Source organism: Dromiciops gliroides, chromosome 2 (assembly GCF_019393635.1).
Source record: "Dromiciops gliroides isolate mDroGli1 chromosome 2, mDroGli1.pri, whole genome shotgun sequence".
Classification (NCBI taxonomy): Eukaryota; Metazoa; Chordata; class Mammalia; order Microbiotheria; family Microbiotheriidae; genus Dromiciops; species Dromiciops gliroides.
In genome coordinates, this window is record NC_057862.1 from 68,490,365 (window position 1) to 68,511,005 (window position 20,641).

Below are 20,641 nucleotides of genomic sequence, written 5' to 3' on the forward strand. Positions count from 1 at the left end.
TTTGTCCGTCTCTGATCTGTTTAGTAGAAGGGCAGGTATCATGTTCTCTGATCTGGTTAGTAGGAGATATAATATATTATAATTTCTCTGATCTGTTTATTAATTTTATAGAAGAGATTAAAGATTATTTCTCTGATCTGTTTGTAGGAGACAGGCAGATACAAAAACTATATTTTAATGTTGAATAGGAGGGAGAAAAGTTCAGAACTAAAAATCTTATGAAAACAAACGTTGAAAAATATCTTTATGGGGGCGGCTAGGTGGCGCAGTGGATAAAGCACCGGCCCTGGAGTCAGGAGTACCTGAGTTCAAATCCGGCCTCAGACACTTGACACTTACCAGCTGTGTGACCCTGGGCAAGTCACTTAACCCCCATTGCCCCGCAAAAATATATATATATATCTTTACATGTAACTGGAAAATAATGAAATATTTTTATTATTTAAAGAAAAAATAAATGTTTGTTGTTGATTCAACCATTCTGTAGAGCAATTTGGAACTATGCCCAAAGGGCTATAAAACCATGCATACTCTTTGACCTAACAATACCACTACTAGGTCTGTATCCAAAAAGAAATAAAAAAGGAAAAAAGACCTACAGGTACAAAAATACTTATAGTAGCTCTTTGCTGGTAACAAGGAATTGGAAATTAAGGGGGTTTCCATCAATTGGGGAATCGCTGAACAAATTGTGGTATGTGATTATGATGGAATACTATTGTGCTATAACAAATGATGAGCAGGATGGTCTCAGAAAAACATGGAGAGACATATGAGCTGATGCAAAGTAACAGCAATATTTTAAGATAATCAGCTGTGAAAGACTTAACTATCTCAACAATACAATGATCCAAGACAACTCTGAAGGACTCATGGTGAAAAGTGCTATCCATCCCCAGAGAAAGAACTGATGGTGTCTGAATACAGATTGAAGCTTTTTTTTTTTACTTTTTCTTGAGGTTTTTTTGTGTTTTCTTTTACAACATGACCAATATGGAAATGTTTTGCATGACTACACATATGTAACTTATATTGAATTGCTTGCCTTCTTAAAGGGAGGTGGGGAGGGAGAAGAGAGGAGATTTGCAACACAAAGTTTTAAAATGGATGTAAAAGGTGCAGTCTAGGTGGTGCAGTGGATAGAGCACTGGCCCTGGATCAGGAGTACCTGAGTTCAAATCTGGCCTCAGACACTTAACACTTACTAGCTGTGTGACCCTGAGCAAGTCACTTAACCCCAATTGCCTCACTAAAAAAAAAAAATGGATGTAAAAATTGTTTCTGCATGTAATTGGGGAAAATAAAATGCTAAATAAGTAAAAAAAAGTTTAAAAGATATTATTAATAAATGTTTAGGACCATCCCTATGCACTGGCAGAATAGAAGCTTTGTATACTGAGTGATAGAAAGGATTCTTCTTATCCTTTTCATTTTAAAAAAATTACCAGTCATACCCCAAAAAAAATAAGTTTATTGTTTTTCAGTTGTGTCTGACTCTGTGATCTCATTTGGGGTTTTCTCAGCAAAGATACTAGAGTGGTTTGCCATTTCCTTCTCCAGTTCATTTTTTTTTTAATTTTTTTTTTTTTTTGCGGGGCTATAGGGGTTAAGTGACTTGCCCAGGGCCACACAGCTAGTCAAGTGTCTGAGGCTGGACCTGAACTCAGGAACTCCTGAATCCAGGGCCGGTGCTTTATCCACTGTGCCACCTAGCTGCCCCTCTCCAGTTCATTTTACAGATGAGGAAACTGAGGCAATCAGGGTTAATTAACTTGCCCAGGGTCACACTGCTACTTAAGTGTCTGAGACCAGATCCGAACTTGGGAAGATGAGTCTTCTTGACTCCAGGCCTGGCACTCTATCCACTATGCCACCTAGCTGTCCTTGCACATATCCCTTTGTTCCTGGAAAGGAAATGTTAAGGGCATAATTAATAAATGGAGGAATTATTGTGAGATTTAAGACTCCATGATACAACTCTTCCCTATGGAGGGCTTAGAGGACCAAGGAGTGGCATCGTTTGGGAGTAACCTTGCTTTATGGCAACAAGGAGAAGATTAAAGAGTCTAACCGGCCCCTAAAGTAGAAGGGAGTGATCCATTAGAGGCTTCTTGTGGAGCAAAGATTTTTTGTTAGATGTTTTTTGTTTGTTTGGAAAGATTCTGGACAGTGGGCCAGAGAACACTAAGTGGGTAGCAGTACAGGGTAATTTTCCCTGACCTGTGATGAGCGTGGGCAATGATGCCCAAAGTATCATTGTCTTTGCTGCAGCCCTGATATACCTAGTACTGCTCCTAGTTATGTTCACCGTTTTTTCATTGAGACCTACTATGAACTGCAAAGACTTGGTGTCAACCTTTCACTTAGACTTGAGACTCAGTCCTTCCTAGAAATCTACCAGATTTAATTAGTCCTTTGAAGAGCTATTACATTGTTTCTATTTATTTTATATCTTCCTCCTTTAGTGCTATCTGTATTACATTTCTTCAATATAGGACATCAAAGTTGCCCAGGAACAGATCTAAAGTCATCTAAGTGTTAGGAGGCCTTCTAGAAAATATTAATGACCTTATTACCAAGGGGTGGATTGTAGTGAAAGTAACACCTTAACCTCTTCCTCCATGTGAGTTGAGCTAGTTTTTCCTTAAAAGGTTTTGGGACATTCCTCACAATTTTATTGGCTTATGGAATAAAGAACCAATGGTGAGAGCCAGTCTTACCTCCTCTTTAGTTAAGAGGACTTGGAGGGGGTAGGTTATCTCTAAGGCTTGACTGGTAGATTATGATCGTAATTCAAGCAAGAAAGTTTAACTCAGCTGAATCAACTAGAGGTATCCTCAATGTCTATCATTGTTGAATAGCCCACTTCTAACTCTTTTAAACTGTTGAATGACTTAAGACTATCCAGTTTTGTTCTAATATGGAACCAAGTCTTAGCCCAGAACAGGGGGGGGGTCTCAAAGACCATCTTAGTCTACACCCATACTTGAATAAAAATCCTCTCCTTAACAGTCCCATCATCTCTTTAGCCTAGATCCTGAGTGATGTTTGTTTTTAAGGGGGTGGAGGGTTTGTGGGGTTTTTTTGTTTTGGGGGTTTTTTGAGTTGATGTGTTTCTTTCCTACATGATCACTTTCCACGGTTCCAGAATCACAATAAAACATGCCAATTACTTGCAATTGTAAGCATAGTTTTTTAAATCAAAGCTTCTTAAACTGTGGGTCATGACCCCATATAGGAGTACATAACTGAATGTTGGGATCACAAAAAATTTGTAACTGTAAAAAGTTATGTATACGGGCAGCTAGGTGGTGCAGTGGATAAAGCAATGGCCCTGGATTCAGGAGGACCTGAGTTCAAATTTGGCCTCAGACACTTGACACTTACTAGCTGTGTGACCCTGGGAAAGTCACTTAGCCCTCATTGCCCTGCAAAAAAACCAAACAAACAAACAAACAAAAAGTTATATATACCTATATACCTGGGGCTGCATAAAAGTTTGTCGGACAAAAAAGGGGTCTCGAGTGGAAAAAGTTTAAGAAGCACTGATTTAAATTGCCCTGGGTTGCTTTCCAAAATATCCAGTGGAAATAGTCAGGGGAAACTGTATACTCTCCTAAATTTACCAGATCCAAAAAGAAGGAAAAAACCTTTACAATTTGAGAGACACATAAGTAGGTAATTAGGATATGCAGATATGTGAATATCAAGGATGACCTCACTTGCTCTGCCTGAACCTAGACACAGACAATCTAGGGCAGATATCACAAATCCAACTATGTCACTCCCTTAAAGTCTTCAGTGGCTCCCTGTTACCTGTAGATTAAACTATAAAACCCTCAGCTAGGCGTTTAAAGCCCTCTATGATATCCTTCCCCTCTTATTCCATGTTAGTGTCTTTCACACACTCTCACTTTTAGTCTGACTCACTTGGTCTCTATGTCCCTGTATATGACATTATACCTGACTTGGCACAAATGGATCAGGCATCTGGAATGCCCTCCCTCCTTACTGCCCTCTCTTAGAATCCTGCCTTCCTGCCCAATACAGAATCACAGAAACCATAGCCCAGACACTGAAACTGATTGCAGCTGTCCCAATTTAAATACCCTCCCAGTAGAGCAAACATTAAGCTCCTTGCAGGCAGGTACTGTCCCACTTTCACATGCCTGACTCACCATAGGAACTTGAACTGAAATGGATTTTCAGGCTTCCCAGGCTTCGTGAGTCCCCTGCCAGCAACTCCCTGATGCAACAATCACCTGAGGACCTGATCGTTATTTCTGTGGAGTAAGTGCCATGGTCCTTCCTGGTTCTCGGGGAATCTGCTGGACTTAGGGACAAGGTCCCAGATCAGAAGCAAACTAACAGCCACAGGATGGCACAGATGCCCACACATGTGTGTGCAGACACACACAGAGGAAAAGGGGGGAAGGGAGAAGCCGAGCATGATATATATAGGGGTTTGTGAACAGGAGTGGGAGAACATGTGCATGCACTGCTCATATGTAGATTAAAATCTGTGCCATGCAGGTCTATACATTGACAAGAACAGGCCAGGCTAGTGAAGAACCTGATTCTCCTTAAATCATACCACCTGGAACTTCTTAAGCTTGGGATACTGCAGCCTGGAAACAGTGCCCCACTTTAAGGAGCTAAAAGTCAAGTAAAAAAAAGGCAAGATGAGCCGACAGAGAAAGGTGAGGACCATAGAAAGCTTCTTCAGTAACAAGACCGAGGTGCACCCTCAGAGGAACATGTCAACATCAGGGCCCCTATATCTAAAGCCACCAAGAAAAATATGAATTGGTCTCAGGCCATAGAGGTGCTCAAAAAGGACTTTGAAGATAAAGTTAGAGAGCTAGAGGAAAAAATGGAAAGAGAAATGAGGGTGATGCAGGAAAGACATGAGAAAAAAGTCAACAGCTTGAAAAGTCAAATTGGCCAAATGGAAAAGGAGGTACAAAAGCTCTCTGATGAAAATAATTGCTTAAGAATTAGTATTGAGCAAATGGAAGCCAGTGACATTATGAGAAACCAAGACACAATAAAGCAAATCCAAATGAATAAAAAAATAGAGGGCAATGTGAAATATCTTCTGGGAAAAACTGCAGACCTAGAAAATAAGTCCAGGAGAGATTATTTGAAAATTATTGGTCTACCTGAAAACCATGATCAAGGAAAGAGCTTAGACATCATCATCCAAGATATTCTCAGGGAAAATTTCCCTGAAATTCTAGAAGAAGAAGCTAAAATAGAAATTGAAAGAATCCACCAATCACCTTCAGAAAGAGATCCCAAAAGGAAAACTCCTAGGAATATTATAGCCAAATTCCAGAGCTCTCAGGTCAAGGAGATTGCAAGCTGCCAAAAAGAAAGAATTCAAGTACTGTGGAGCCCCAGTCAGGATAACACAAGATCTAGCAGCTTCTACATTAAAATACTGGAGGGCATGGAATATGATATTCCAGAGGGCAAAGGAAATGGGATTACAACCAAGAATCATCTACCCAGCAAAACTCAGCATAATCTTTCAGCAGAAAAAATGGGACTTTAATGAAAAAGAGGACTTTCAGATATTTGTGATGAAAAGACCTGAACCTAATGGCAAATTTGACTTTCAAATACAAGACCCCAGAGAACCATAAAAAACTGGAGCTGGGGGTCATACCTGGGGTCATACAGTGGACGACTGTCTTGTGTCTGAGGCTAGGTTTTGGCTGGGATACCCAGGGGTGATGCTTTGTCCACTTTGTCCACTGTGTCACCTAGCTAGGTGATGACATCTTTAGGGTTAAATTGAGGGTTGAAGGGAATGCACTGGGGGAGGGGAAAGGGCAGAGGTGAAATCCTACATGAAAGAAACAGGAAAAGGCCTATGGAGTGGGGGAAGAGATGGGAGAGGAGCAGAGCAGTAAATGAATTTTACAATCATCCAGAAAAGGCTCAAAGACCTTAAATGCATCAGAGCTGCCTCAAGGAGGGACTAACACACACAACCAACTGGGTGGGATGATCTATTTAATCTGGGCAGTAAATGAGCCTAACAATCATCAGAATTGGCTCAAAGAGCTCGATCTCATTAGAATTGGCTAAAGGAGGGAATAATGTACACATTCAATTGAGTGGAGTAATCTCTCTAACCCTGCAGGAAAATAGGAGGGGAAGAGGATAAAGAGAGAGGGGCAAAAGAAGGAAGGGCAGAGTGGGGGAGGGGACACAGAAGAAAATCCCTTTTGAAGAGTGATAGGATGAAAGAAGATGTATAATAGAATAAATATCATGGGGAAGGGAATAGGATGGAAGGGAAACAATTGACAATAGTAATCATGAAAAAGAGAAAAGGGGGGGGAAATTATACAAAAATATTTATAGCAATTCTTGGTGGAGGCTAAGAATTGAGAATCAAGGAAATGACCATCAATTGAGGAATGATGGAAAAAGCTGTGCTATATGATTGTAGTGGAATGGTCTTGTGCTACAGAAAATAACAAACAGGATGATCCCCGAAAAACCTGGAAAGACTAATGAACATCGATGTATAGTGAAGTGAGCAGAGCTGGGAGGACAGTGTGCATAGTGGCAGCAATATTGTTCAATGAGCAATTGTGAATAACTTAACTACTCTCAGCAATACAATGATCAAAGACAATCCCAAGGAACTAATGAGGAAGCTTACTATGCACCCCCATAGAAAGAATTGATAAAAAGAACACTTGTGGATTGTACATATATAACCTGGTTGTGATCTTGTGGAGGGAGGAGGAAAGGGAGGGAGGGAGGGAGAAAAATTTGGAACTCTAAATCTTATGAAAATGAATGTTAAAAACTACCCTTACATGTAACTGGAAAAAAAAATGTTTGTTGCAAAAAAAAAAAATTCAGAAGTCATAAAGGAAGGTGAGGACTGGCCTTATTTAGCTAGGGCTCTAGGACTAGACTTTCCTGTCTCCCTAAAATGAGATCTGTCTCTGAGGACCACTAGGAAAAAATGGCAGCGCATCCTCAGCCAACCACGCATGCTCTTCCTCTCCAGCCAACCTATATTAGGGTCACCAGCATCTCTAGAAACTTCTTGGTCCTCACTACATATCTGTTACCAGCCTCTGCCATTCATGGGCCTGAACACTTTTCTTTGGAATAATCTTTGCTTTAATAATTTGCTTTAGGACCAATAAATTGTGGGTACTTTGGACAAAACAAATGCTATTTCATAAGCACGAATGTTATCTTTTTCAGCAAGTTACAGCATAATCTGGGTCAGGAATCCTTCTCATGTGACCCCAGAGTTGCCTCTACTACAAACAGTCCTCCAAACAGCCCCAGCTATGAAGGGATAGAACATCTCTCCCTTCTTGACCCCTTTACTCCACCCTTAAGCCCAATCCCTAAGGTAAACTAGAATTGGATTTTCCCATCCCTATTTATTATTGTTGACGTGACCATCTTCCAAAGAGGCTACTATGGCCTCTATGTCCACCACATGATCTCCAATCATATCTGATTCTGGATCTTCTTCTTTTACTGGTGTTGACCACATCTTTGGATTAATCCCCAATCTTCTCCTTACTAGGAGAATTTTAGTGGCATCTGGATCAGAGGGCAAAATCCCAAAAGTTTTGTAATTGAAGAAGGAGACAAGCCCTAAAGAAAGAGAGAAAGTCAGTGTGAGGTTCAGGTGATGGGTTGCATTCAGTATTAGTCACAGGTGAAGTACAAGGAACTCCACAGGGCCTGTGGACCACTTTGTTGTCATGAAATTTTGTTCATTTCTGGGTGTGTTCAACCTGCAGGATCTAAAGGTGAAATATTAATAATTCTCTCTGCCTTTCTGTTAGTGAATTAACAAGTGTGATTACTACTATGCTCTCTCTGAGGGAAGGAGACCACCTCAGAAAATGCTCACCACTACCCACTCGTCTACAAATCCAGGAAGTTGACTATTCTCATGGGTCAATTTCTATACTGGTCTCTCCCACTGAGGATGACTGCCTAGCTCACTTCTGTTACCTCACATACCCCAATAGAAGGTGAAGCATCCCAGAGAATAGACTCACCTAACATCGGGCTTCCACACAAAAAAAAACCCCACAGGGAATAACACACAAAACTCATCCATGAGATAAGAGACTGAGCAAAACCCAATCCAACCAAAGGCATGAGAGTACCTCTGCTCCCTCAGCGCCATCTTAACCTAATGCACCACAGTGCTGTTGTAATAATTATCCTTGCTCGCCAGAAGCAACGTGGTTGGTTTTGAAAATCACCAGCACCAGAAGAATTTTAGAATTGCTTTTGATTTTGTTGTTCAGTCATTTTCAGTCATGCCCAACTCTTTGTGACCCTATTTGGGATTTTCATGGCACAGATAGTGGAGTGGTTTGCCATTTCCTTCTCCAGCTCATTTTACAGATGAGGAAACTGGGACAAACAGGGTTAAGTGATTTTCCCAGGGTCACACAGCTGGTAAGTGTCTGAGGTCAGATTTGAACCAGAAGATGAGTCTTCCTGATTCCAGGCCCATTGCTCTATTCTCTGTGCCACCTAGCTGCCCAGGATACAGTAGCAGAGATGAAAGTGATGTGTGATGTGGGAAGGATACATAAGAATAACTGTTATCCTTTAGCAGGACAAAAGAGTTATGAAGAGTATAGACACTTACTGCCTATACACAAGCAGAGATTTTCCTTATAGAAACTATTGTACGGGTAGAATTCATTAGAAGCAAAAAGGGAGGCAGTAGAGTACAAAGTAAAGGAGGCTGCATTTGTAGTCCAGGACCTGCCTTCAACCTCAGCTCTGTGGCTCAACTCCCCATGTCACTAAAACTCAGTTTCCTCTTATATAAATTAAATGGTCAGGTAAGAAGGCTTCCAAAGTCTCTTATCACTTGGAATCTATAACTTTTTTGTAAAGGATGATTTACTAACATGGAAATAGTTTGTGATACAAAGGACTCATGGATGGCAGGATGTTGGGGTTTTTTCCCTGCACAGCAGGAAGACCCAGAGTAGGACCCTCCCTTAGGACAGTGGATTTAGAGCTAGACGTCAAGTCAAACCCCTTCATTTTAGAGAGGAGGAAATTGAGGTCCAGAAGGTCATATGGAGGTCAGTGGTAGAGCTGGGATTCTGTGCCTCTAAATGCAGCCATCTCCCATGCTGGGCTCCGTCATTCCCTCCCCGAGAAGGGTTTCCCTCTCCTCTCCCTTTGCCACTACAACGTGCAGGTCTAACTCACCAGCCACTATGTAGAAGAAGCTACCCCACCAGTTGAAGTGGAAGATCCACAGGTAAGATGACCCCATGGTGTAGCTAGTGTACTTTTTGACTTGCATCAGAAAAAGCACAAGGCAGACGAACAGGCTGAGTCCTGGGAGCAAAAGCAGAGAGGATTATCCTTTGGAGCTCCGGTCCCGCCCCGTCCCACACATTCCTCCCACTCCACCCCAGGATTGTTTGTGTCCTACCTGAGGGGCCCGCTGTATAGAAAAAGCCAACAGAACCAGAGCGCAGGGAGATGCAGCAGAAAGCAGTGACACTGGACTCGGGGATGAGCAGGTCTGGGTTCCGAGGCCAGTTCTCTGCAACCCACTCGCTATATGACCTTGAGCAAGTCACTTACCCTTTGGGCACCTCACTTACCCGTCTCTAAAGTGAGGGCTCTGCTGACCTCATGGTCTGTCTCTTGTAAAAGACCTTTGTCAAAGCACTACGAATGAAAGGCGTTCTTATTGTGGTCGCAGGGAAAGCTTTGGTGTCCGGAAGCTTGATAATAAGCCCTCTGGCATTACAGAACTGTGGGGTGTCAGAGCTGGAAGAGCCATGGAGGCCATCTAGACCAGCTTCTTCATTTTACAGTTAAAGAAACTGAGGCCCAGAGCAGCTAAGTGATTTGCTCGGGTGATTTACAGCATAGCTCAAAGTACAGCCCAGAATTTCTGACTCTTGGCCGGGGGTTTCCCTCCTGTGCTGTTATTCTCCAGGGAAACTTCCCTGCCTACATCATCACCAGCAATGGCCTACCAGGAGTTTGAAATGTCACCATTAGAACTTTCCTGTGAACATTGCCCTCTTCAGGCTCCTATTCTGCTGTTCCAATACACCCCCCCACTCCAAACCACAGCTGAGTAACTCTTCAGCCTGAATGAGTTTGTTAGAGGGATGTGGGACCTAGAAAAGCCAGTTGTGAAAAGGGAGGGGGTGTGGAAAGAAAGGACAGGGTTCAGGGGACAGCATCAGGGGTGAACTCAGAGGACTTTGCAGTTTCACTAAAGGCTTAACTGGCTGGCATAGGTCTGTACCTGAAGTCAAAGAAAGGATGGCAACCCCCTGATCCAGGCTAGTAGGGGGCTCTTTCCCGTGCCGGCAGGAGTCGATGACCCAAACGAGGATGATGGAGGCAGTGAGGGCAGAGATGAGAAAGAAGATTCTGGAGATCTGGAGATAGTCTAGAGAAAGCAAGAGGGCCGGCTGGGGACAAGGGACAAGGGACAGGAGATACCCCCACCCCAAGGACGTTCAGGGAATAGGGAAGTAAAGGGCAAAGAAGGACAGAGGCAGGACCAGCTGTACTTGGCCAGAGTAAGTGGCCACCCACAAGGTGTGATTTCAGAACATTGACAAAATTCTCCCAGATGCTCATTAATGCCTAAAATTCCAGTAGTGCCTTCCTTTCATTCACAATGAGAGAAAAGGATAAAGGCATCGCTACTTCTGGGAGGGGAAGCAGACTCTTGTAGGGGCACATTATGGCATGTGGGTGTGGCTATAAAGTAAGGAGACTGGCATTTTAGTTAGCCTGGCCCTCGACAAGAACCAACCTTGGATGGCACTAGCTGGGCACAACGGGTCCAATTAAGCTACCATAGTTGAAAATATTGGGGGGCTAACTCTGTATTTAGGAATTGCCTTCAGAGCCTACAATACTTTTTGATATCTCCCAGAGTCACAAATAAACAAGGATTTAATTTTTGGAAATGTTCCCAAGTCTACAGTAAGTGGCAACTTTGGTGATTAAGGTCATCAAGCTCAGTAATTTTATTTGGAGGCTAAAAACTGTTTCAGAGAAAATTCACTATGAACCAAAAGTATTATCATAGGGAAGAAGTCAACCTCTAGACCACATTTTTGTGAGCCACAGAATTCAATTCAACACATGTAGATTCTAGGGATACAAAAATTAAAAACAACACAATCCTTGCCCTGCCCTCAAATGGCATACAATCTAGTTGGGAGGGAAGGTGGGAAAGGGATGCAGTGGGGAACAAGACACACAAATAATTAATATATGTCAGAATGACATAAAGCCTAGGAAGAGTTAAGGAAAGTGACATCTCTTGTCACTTAGGGATATTTTGTCACTTAAGGAGGGAGGGATCATTGCTAGCAGGGGGATCGGGGAAGGTTTCATGGAAGAAATGACATTTGAGTTTGACCAAGGCAAGACATCAGAACAGGAAGAAGCAGTATTCTAACTCCTCCCACGGCTGTTCCAACAATAGTCTAAGAAGAATACCAAACCCAGGAGTGATTGAGAAGTCAAAGGAAAACTACAATGGATCATCTTTTGGGGGCCAGGGCGGGGGGGGGGGGGGAGAATAAACATTTTTATTTATAGTTTGGGTTCCAATTTTTTTATTCATAAAAGTATTTTGTTATTTTCCAGTTACATGTAGAGTTAGTTTTCAACATTTGTTTTTATAAGATTTCTAGTTTCAAATTTTTCTCCCTCCCTCCCCTCCTTCCCCCCTCCCCAAGACAACAAACAATCCAATATAGATAGGTTATATATGTACAATCACATTAAACACATTTCTGCATCAGTCATGCTGTGAAAGAAGAATCAGAGCAAAAAGGAAAAAACACAAAAAAGAAAAACAAAAAAATAGAAATAGCATGGTTCGATCTGCATCTATATTCTGCAGTTCTTTTTCTCTGGATTTGGAGAGCATTTTCCATCATGAGTCCTTTGGAACTGTCTTGGACCATTGTATTGCTGAGAAGAGTCACGTCCATCACAGTTAATCAACACACAATGTTGTTGATACTGTGTACAATGTTCTCCTGGTTCTGCTCATCTCACTCAGCATCAGTACATGTAAATCCTTCCACGTTTCTCTGAAATCTGCCTGCTCATCGTTTCTTACAGTGCAATAGTATTCCATTACATTCATATGCCACAACTTGTTCAGCCATTCCCCAATTGATGGGCATCCCCTCAATTTCCAATTCTTTGTCACTACAAAAAGAGCGGCTATAAATATTTTTGTACATGTGGGTCCTTTTCCCTTTTTTATGATCTCTTTGGGAAAAAGACCTAATAGTAGTATTGCTGGGTCAAAGGGTATACACAGCTTTATAGCCCTTTGGGCATAGTTTCAAATTGCTCTCCAGAATGGCTGGATCAGTTCACAGCTCCACCAACAATGCATTAGTGTTCCAATTTTTCCACAGCTTCTCCAATATTTATGATTTTCCTTTTTTGTCATATTGGCCAATCTGATAGGTGTGAGGTGGTACCTCAGAGTTGTTTTAATTTGCATTTCTCTAATCAATAGTGATTTAGAGCATTTTTTTATATGGCAATAGATAGCTTTGATTTGTTCTTCAGAAAACTGCCTGTTCATATCCTTTGACCATTTCTCAATTAGGGAATGACTTGGATTCTTATAAATTTGATTTCATTTCCAATATTTTAGAAATGAGGCCTTTATCATAAATACTGGCTATAAAAATTGTTTCCCAGCTTTCTGCCTCCCTTCTAATTTTGGATGCATTGCTTCTCTTTGTACAAACCCTTTTTAATTTAATGTAATCGAAATCATCCATTTTGCATTTTATAATATTCTGGGTTCCAATTTTTATCTCTTTTTCCCTCCCTCCCTTCCCCCCTCCCTGAGGCAGCAAGCAATCATATATGGGTTATATGTGTCTGATTATGTAAAACATTACCATATTTGTCATGTTGTACAAGAAAACTTGATTAAAAGAAAAAAATGAAAGAAAGTGAAAAATAGCATGCTTCAATCTGTTCCATCAATATCAGTTCTTTCTTTGGAGGTGGATAGTATGTTTCATCAATAGTCCTTTGTGATTGTGTTAGATCATCATGTTGAGAATATCAAGTCATTCACAGTTCTTCATCAAACAATATTGCTGTCTCTGTGTACACTGTTCTCTTGGTTCTGCTCACTTCACTGTACATCATTCCATACGAGTTTTTCCAGACCTTTCTGAAATCATCCTGCTTGTCATTTCTTATAGCACAATAATATTCCATCACCATCACATACCACAGCTTGTTTAGCCATTGCCCAATTGATGGGCATTCCTTTGATTTCCAATTCTTAGCCACCACAAAAAGAACTGCTAGTAATATTTTTTTTACAAATAGGTCTTTTTCTCTTTTGGGGGATGTCTTTGGAATATAAACCTAGCAGTGGTATTGCTGGATCAAAGGGTATGCACAGTTCTATAACCCTTTGGGCAGAGTTCCAAATTGATCTCCAGAATGGTTGGATCTTTTCACAACTACAATGGATCATCTTAACAGTCTAAGATCATAAATCCCACCAACAGGTAAGCGACCAGGACAGAAACTGGAAATAGAGTTTGGTGAACAGAGGCAGGCCAAGATTCAGTGCCCAGAGCTCTAAGCTGGGTCAGTAGTGCAGGAATAGCAGAGTCAGCCAAGGGCCCAGACCAAGGGTGGTGGGGAGAGGTAGGAGGTCTCCCAGAGGCACCTGCAAAAAGGACTCAGCACCCAAAGCCTTCCCAGCCAGAGTGTGTGAAAGGGAGGGGGAGATGGGGAGAGCTGAGAAAACAGATCTTAGACTTGCCCCTGCCAAGAAGTGACCCAGAGTGGCCAGGATTGCAGGGCGAATCTACAAAGCTCCCAGAATAGGCCAACACAGTTGTCTGGAGAAAACTGCTGGAATAATAAGTAAACAAGAAAAGATAAAGAGCTATTGTGATGCCAGCAATGCCCACAACACAAACCCTGAAGAGGAGAATAACTCTCCCAGGAGGGAGAAGGCAGGAGGGGGAAAAAATAGATGTTTGGTCACTGAAAAACACATTTAATTTTGAAAAGTGGCACCTGAATTGGGCTTTGATAGAAAGAAAGTCTGGGGATGACGTGCAGAGATCCACAGAGGCAAAGAAGCAGGGGATGGTGAAGAGCCCAGCTCAGCTAGAACAGAGTAGGTGAAATGAAGTAATGTGGTCGAGGACGAGCCAGTAGAAAGAAAACAGTTTGTAAAAGACACTGAATGTTAGATTCAATAAGCAGTCAGAAAGTAGAGGAGATTTTTGAGCACAGCAATTATGCAAGTGAAGCATTAGAGAGAATACTTTGGCAAAGATGTGAAGAATAGATTGGAAAGGGGAGATACTGAAAGCAGGGGAATTGATCTTTAGACTGTTACAATAAAAGGGAGGGCAGTGGGAATGGAAAGAAAGAAATGTAAGAGGAATTATGAAGGCAGAATTGACAGAGTTTAATAACAAAGATATAGGAATGGGGGCAGGGTGTGAGGTGGGGCGTGGGGGGGGGAGAAGTCAAGCACTTTGAACCTGGGCCCTGGGAATAATGGCGATCCCATCAATAGAAATAGAGTAGTGAAAAGGAGTGGATTTTAAAGGAAAAATTAATGGAGTTTGGGATATACTGAATTTGAGATTGTGGGATTAGAGCTGGAAGAAACTATAGAGACCATTGGGCCCAACTTCCTGTTTTACATATAAGGAAACTGAGAGAGGTTAAGTGACTTGCCCAGGGTCACACAGCTAACAAGGGTCTGAGGCTAGATTTAAACGTGTCTTCCTGACTCCAAATCTAGCACTCTACCCTCTGTGTCATCTCGCTGTCTAGGAAGGCTGTGGGATATGCGTGTGATGATTAACCACAAACATTTGGGAAAGGACGAAGGGAGTAGTAAAAGGCAATGGCCCCCAATGCCTACATTCTCGAGGAGAGAGGGAACGCTCCTACCTTTTTATTTCACCTTCGATCTCAAGCCCACACTCAGGAAGGCACAGAAGGCGACAAAATCGTAGGACTTTAGATTTAGAGCTGAAAGGGACTTCAGAGATTCAACCCCTTCATTTTATAGATGAGGAAACTGAGGCCCGGAGAGGAAAAGATTTGTCTTAAGTTACATAGGTAGTAAATGGCAAAGCCAGGATCAGAAGACAGCTCCCCCAACTCCAAACCCAACACTTTTTCTACTAGTTCACACAGCCTTGTTTGTGGGACACACATATTTAAACGTTGGGAGGGGGGGAGAAGTAAAGGAGTTTTCCAGGAAAGGAGAATAAGGAGTGGTTAGGACTGGACAACAAAGGAAGGATGATGCAATGTAAGACACAAAAGGAGAAGGGATCAAGGAGGGAGTGTTCAGCAGTATCAAATGCTACCAAGAGGTGAAGGAGGATGAGAACAAAGAAGAAAAAAGGTTGGGGGTGGGGCGGGAAGAAATGGCATTTGGATTTGGCAAGTAGCACCTTGTAGAGAGCAACTTCAACAGAACAGTCACCATTGATGCTAGATGTGAAGAACAGAAGTGGCCCTTCCCCTGCCCCCCCCCCAAAAAACAACAAAAAACTATGAAGTCATAAGCCTAATCAAACCTTTGACCCTGTGAATGAATTCTGCTTTCAGAACAATGCTAGTGATGACAAAGAAACACATCAGCAGCACCTTCCCTTGTGATGTTGACATGCCTGCTTTCTTGGGTTTTAGGGATCTGAGAATTTTTCCACTGTATACTTTGACACTGATTTTGGCTCCTACTGAAAATAGTGCATCGCTGTTAACTGCTTCCTCAAAACTGAAAAATTAGAATGAATAACAAGTCTTCACTGTCTCTATTCATCCTTCAGTGCTCAACACAATCTGCCCAGAAACTTCCCCATGTTCAAGTTTTCCTTGACAATAAATGTATTTATCTAAATTCATCTCCAAAGCCACTGAACTTCCAATGAAATGGCTTTTTTAAAAAAATTAAATCTGTTTCCTATGTATGATTGTGAGTTCCTCATCATCACTACCTCCTCCCACAAGCTCCTCTTTTCTAGAAGCATTTCTTATGATACACTCTGTCAAGGCCAGGGCCTCCACCTGGCTTTAGCAAGGTACAAACGAGTTGTCTCAGGATCAGAAGATGATACAAAGGTATGAATGGAATAATCAAAATGCACCAAATGCTCTTAGGAACTGTGAGAAAGATGTTTTTTGGGGGGGTTTTTGGTGAGGTAATTGGGGTTAAGTGACTTGCCCAGGGTCACACAGCTAGTAAGTGTTAAGTGTCTGAGGCCAGATTTGAACTCAGGTACTCCTGACTCCAGGGCTGGTGCTCTATCCACTGCGCCACCTAGCTGCCCCGAGAAAAATTTTCCATTTAGCCATCAGAGAGTCTATCATAGGAGGCATTAAAAAAAAAAGAAAAGAAAAATTAAAAGAAAAGGAAGGAAAGAAAGAGGCATTTAATCCATTATGTGTCAAGCACTGTGCTGAGCACTTCTTTTTTATACATCTTATCTCATTTTATCCTCTCAACAACCCTCACGAATAGGTGCTGTTATTATCCCCATTTCACAGTTAGGAAACTGAGACAAACAGAGGTTAAGTTACTCGACCAGCACCACAAAGCTAGCAAGTGTCTGAGGCTGGTTTTGAACTCAGGTCTTCCTGATTCCAGACCCAGAATGCTATCCACTACACTGCTAAGCTTTAAGTTAAATTGAAGTCCATATGCAACATCTGGGCAGAACAGACTGAGTAGGAACAAAGTTTAGCATTGTCTATGCCAATGTCATATAATCACAGGGCACAGAAATTTCAATTTTGAAAGTATTCCTTACACAAGTAGAAATATATTGCAACACATTCCAGCTGTAAAAAACTGGAAACAAGTGGAGTGCCCTTCAGCTGGGAAATGGCTGAATCAACAGTGATCTCTGAATGTAATGCAATCTTAGTACCTTATAAGAAATAGCAAATACAGGGAAAGACATATATGAATGGATGCAGAGTGAAACAAACATAACCAGAGAGCAATATATATAACAAACCACTACAATAATGTAGATGATAATAATATTACTATAAAGCTGAAAGCTGAATAACTCTAAGGCCCTAGGAAAAAAAATGAGGAACTACCTTCCTCCTTTTGCTAGACCAGTGGGGAACTACAGGCATTAAATGCTGTGTACACTGTCAATATAGTTACTGTGTCCCTTGGGTTTGGGGGTTTTGTGATACAGGAGAGCTTATGAAGAGGGTAGGGATGTCCAAAAATGACTCTGCTATAAAAACAAAAAGTGTCCAAAAAGCTTATTCTTGAAAAGCATGTCCCTGCTGTGATCACACCACCCCAACCTTAACAAACCAGTCTCATTACTTTACAATTCATAAGTAGTTGGTATCAGAAATTTTCCTAAGGGCCTCTGATAAGAGAGTGAGGCAGAGAAAACTAGCCCTTAATTATCTGAAAGGCCACAAGGCATATTCTAGAGAGGCAAAAGAGAACCTGGATTGAGAGTTTGGAAGGGTTTTCAGAGGTCGTCTTCCCCTTATTTTACAAATAAGGAAGCTGAGGCCCAGAAAAACTAAGGGACTTGCCCCAAACCACACAGTGGGATTTGAACCCAGGTCTTCCTAAGGACACCAATAACTCCACTCCCTGCCTGCACTGTGCTGCCTTCCAAGATAGAATTTGGCCAATTTAACCATTTGAAGAAGAAAACCTTGAATGTTGGGAAGAAGGGGAAGGGAGCACTTAGAACGGGCAATGAATGGTAGTAAGGGACCCAAGGAGCCCTGGTGCTGTAGGAAATTGATTAGGGGTGTTGGGTGGGCAGGTCAAAGTCAGTGGGGAAACTTACAGGGATTACTAGGTACGTGGCTCCAGCAGAGTTCATGTTCACACAGGGTCCAGAGTCCTGTATGGAGCTCAAGGCCATTCTTTGCCAATAGAAACTTCACCCAGGGCAACGGGGAGATGCAGAGGAGCAGGATGAAAGTGAACCCACACAACCCAGTACAGAACATTCGGATATAAAGGGGGTCTGCTCAGGAGATGCTGCTGCTGCCATGGTGACAACAAGGTGAACCAGTGTTTTTTGGTGTGGGCAGCATAGGCTGTGAAGGTGAACATCATTGGGAAAAATTCACCGCGCCACTCAAATAGAATCAAACCCCCCACACCCCAATAAAGCCACAAACTGCTAAATCCTAAAGACTTGTGTCCCTCTCAGAAACCTCTTAGACTACAGGGCCTCAAAGCCTCTCATGAAGGTTTATCTCTTATAGTCTTCTACCCATTCCTTTTTCTTGTGGGGAGGAGCAAAAATGTATCTTGAAGAATTCAGTGACCCAACTTCTAACAACCTCTGCCCAATTTCAGCTTCCCCCTTAAAGCAAGCACCTTCCCCAAAAGGCCTTCTCACCCTCTGGTAGGAGTGATCTCCTTTAATCTTCTGAGTGGGGGGGACATGGAAGGTCAGGACCTTAGGGCCCCTCAGCTCTGCTGTAGCTGGCTGAGGGCCTTCCATCACGTCTTCTAACTGACACGGAACCTGTCTTGGGGCAGAGCTGAGAGAACAGGTAGAGGTTCTCTATTCCCTCTCCAGGCCCCTCCACACTAAGGACACCAAGACCTTTTGCTAAGCTTGTAGAACTCATGTGTCCAATCCTCTCTCCCTAAACCTCAGACCATGCTCACACATTTACCACCCAAAGGTTACTACTGTCTACTACCAGCAGTAGTCCATAAAGCTCTATCCTCCATCCCCTGGTCTGACATGATTAAGAAAATTCATAAAAAGCTCTGAGCCTACTTGCTGAGACCTTCCAAATGAGACGTTTATAGAACACTTAGCACAGTGCCTGGCACATAGTCTGTGCCTTAAAAAACAAATGCCTGTTACCTTTCCCCTCCCCCTTAGCTTCAAGGCAGTCTTGCTTGTGGTCCACTATGATCTCATGCTAAGTTTGACTTCATCCTATGGCTCTTTTGAATCTTATTCTCTCACTCCCCCAGAATCATATAAGCACAGACTCTCCTTTTTAGAAGGGAGTTCAGCAGTCATAGAGTCCAACTTATAACTTAACAAGAATCTCTCCTACAATATATCTAAGAAGGCTTTGTTTGCTACCTCAAGGCAGTCAATACCACTTCTGGACTCCAATAATTAGAATCCTGTCCCTACATCCTAATCCCCCTGGTTAGGTCCTCAGTTGCTCCTAGTGTACTTCTCGGTTGCCAAATACTCACTCTTCAAGATCTCTGCCTATCTTCCTATTACTGATCAATCAACAAGGATTGATTAAGCCCCTATGAGGTACCAGGCACTGTGTTAGGCACCAGGAATACAAATACCAAGAGTGAAACAATATCTACTCTCAAGGAACCTACACTGGGGGAGACAACATGTGTAAACATAAGGACATACAAAATAAGTATATAAGGAATACATACAAAATAAATAGAAGGTAGTTGGGGAGGAGGAGACTAGCATTTGGGGGAATTAGGAAAGACTTCATAGAGTATGTGGTACTTGGGCTATATCTTGAAGAAGAATGAGGATTCTATGAAACAGAAATTAGGGAGGAGTACATTCTAGGCATGGGCAACAACCAGCACAAAGGTATGAATATAGGAGATGGAGGAACAGAGAGAAGGTCTGTCTGACTGATCAAAAAGTATAGGAAGCTAAATAAATAAATAAGAAAAGAAAAGAAGGGGCAGCTAGGTGGCGTAGTGGATAGAGCATCCGGCCTCAGACACTTGACACTTACTAGCTGTGAGACCCTGGGCAAGTCACTTAACCCCCACTGCTCTGCAAAAAAAAAAACCCAAACAAACAAACAAACAAAAATGTATAGGAAGGGAGGAATGTATAATGGCACTAGAAAGCTAAGTCAGCACGAAGTTGTGAAGAGCTTTCAAAGCCCCAAAAGAGGAATTTGCATTTTATCCTAGAGGCCATAGAAAGTCACTGGAGTTTATTGAGTAGAGGTGTGACAGGGTAAGACTTGTCCTTAATGAAAATCATTTGGGTTGCTTTGGTGGAGAATGGATTGGAGCAGGGAGAAACATGAGGGGGTGAGACCACTTAGGACCTTGAGGTTTATGGGGTGTTCAAGAGGACCTGTAGTGTGAGGGCTTGCTGAACCCTTTTCAGGGCTGTTCATCCATCTTTGGTGTCCACCTGAGTCATCCGACTCTCCCCTGTAATTCCAGGAAGCTTTGGCATGGGCAGCAGTCACATCCCTCTAAACCATCTTGGTAGACAGCCATGTTAATGGTAGCCAACAGGGATGTCTACTGCAAGCATGTGAAGACTCTTCCCAGCAGAATGGGCGAATAAGAGCTTGGTCAGGCATCAAAAATGCCAAGGTCACCCATGGGCCATCGCTGGTTGTCTTCACTTTTGTCCTGCCACTGGAGTTCAATGACGCAGGAAAATACAGTGAGGTTAGCCACTTTGTGCAACTCTGCTCACTTAAATCCAATTTACACACAAGTCAAGACATCACCCATGATGTCATTGCTCATTTTGGAAAACAAAGGACAAACGACAACAATGGCAGTCTAAGTGAAAGGAGATCAGGATCTGAACTAAGGCTGTGTGAG

General features: G+C 42.3%; 1 protein-coding gene across 1 annotated transcript; it reads right to left on the reverse strand.

Annotated features, from left to right (window-relative positions):
* Nucleotides 1–7,420: 7,420 nt before the first annotated feature.
* TMEM202 (transmembrane protein 202) lies at nt 7,421–18,557 on the reverse strand. The gene is given in 7 exon segments (XM_043982012.1): nt 7,421–7,644; nt 9,241–9,372; nt 10,304–10,450; nt 17,889–18,067; nt 18,069–18,130; nt 18,133–18,144; nt 18,453–18,557. Coding segments are annotated over 7 exon segments (861 nt in total).
* Nucleotides 18,558–20,641: the final 2,084 nt, after the last annotated feature.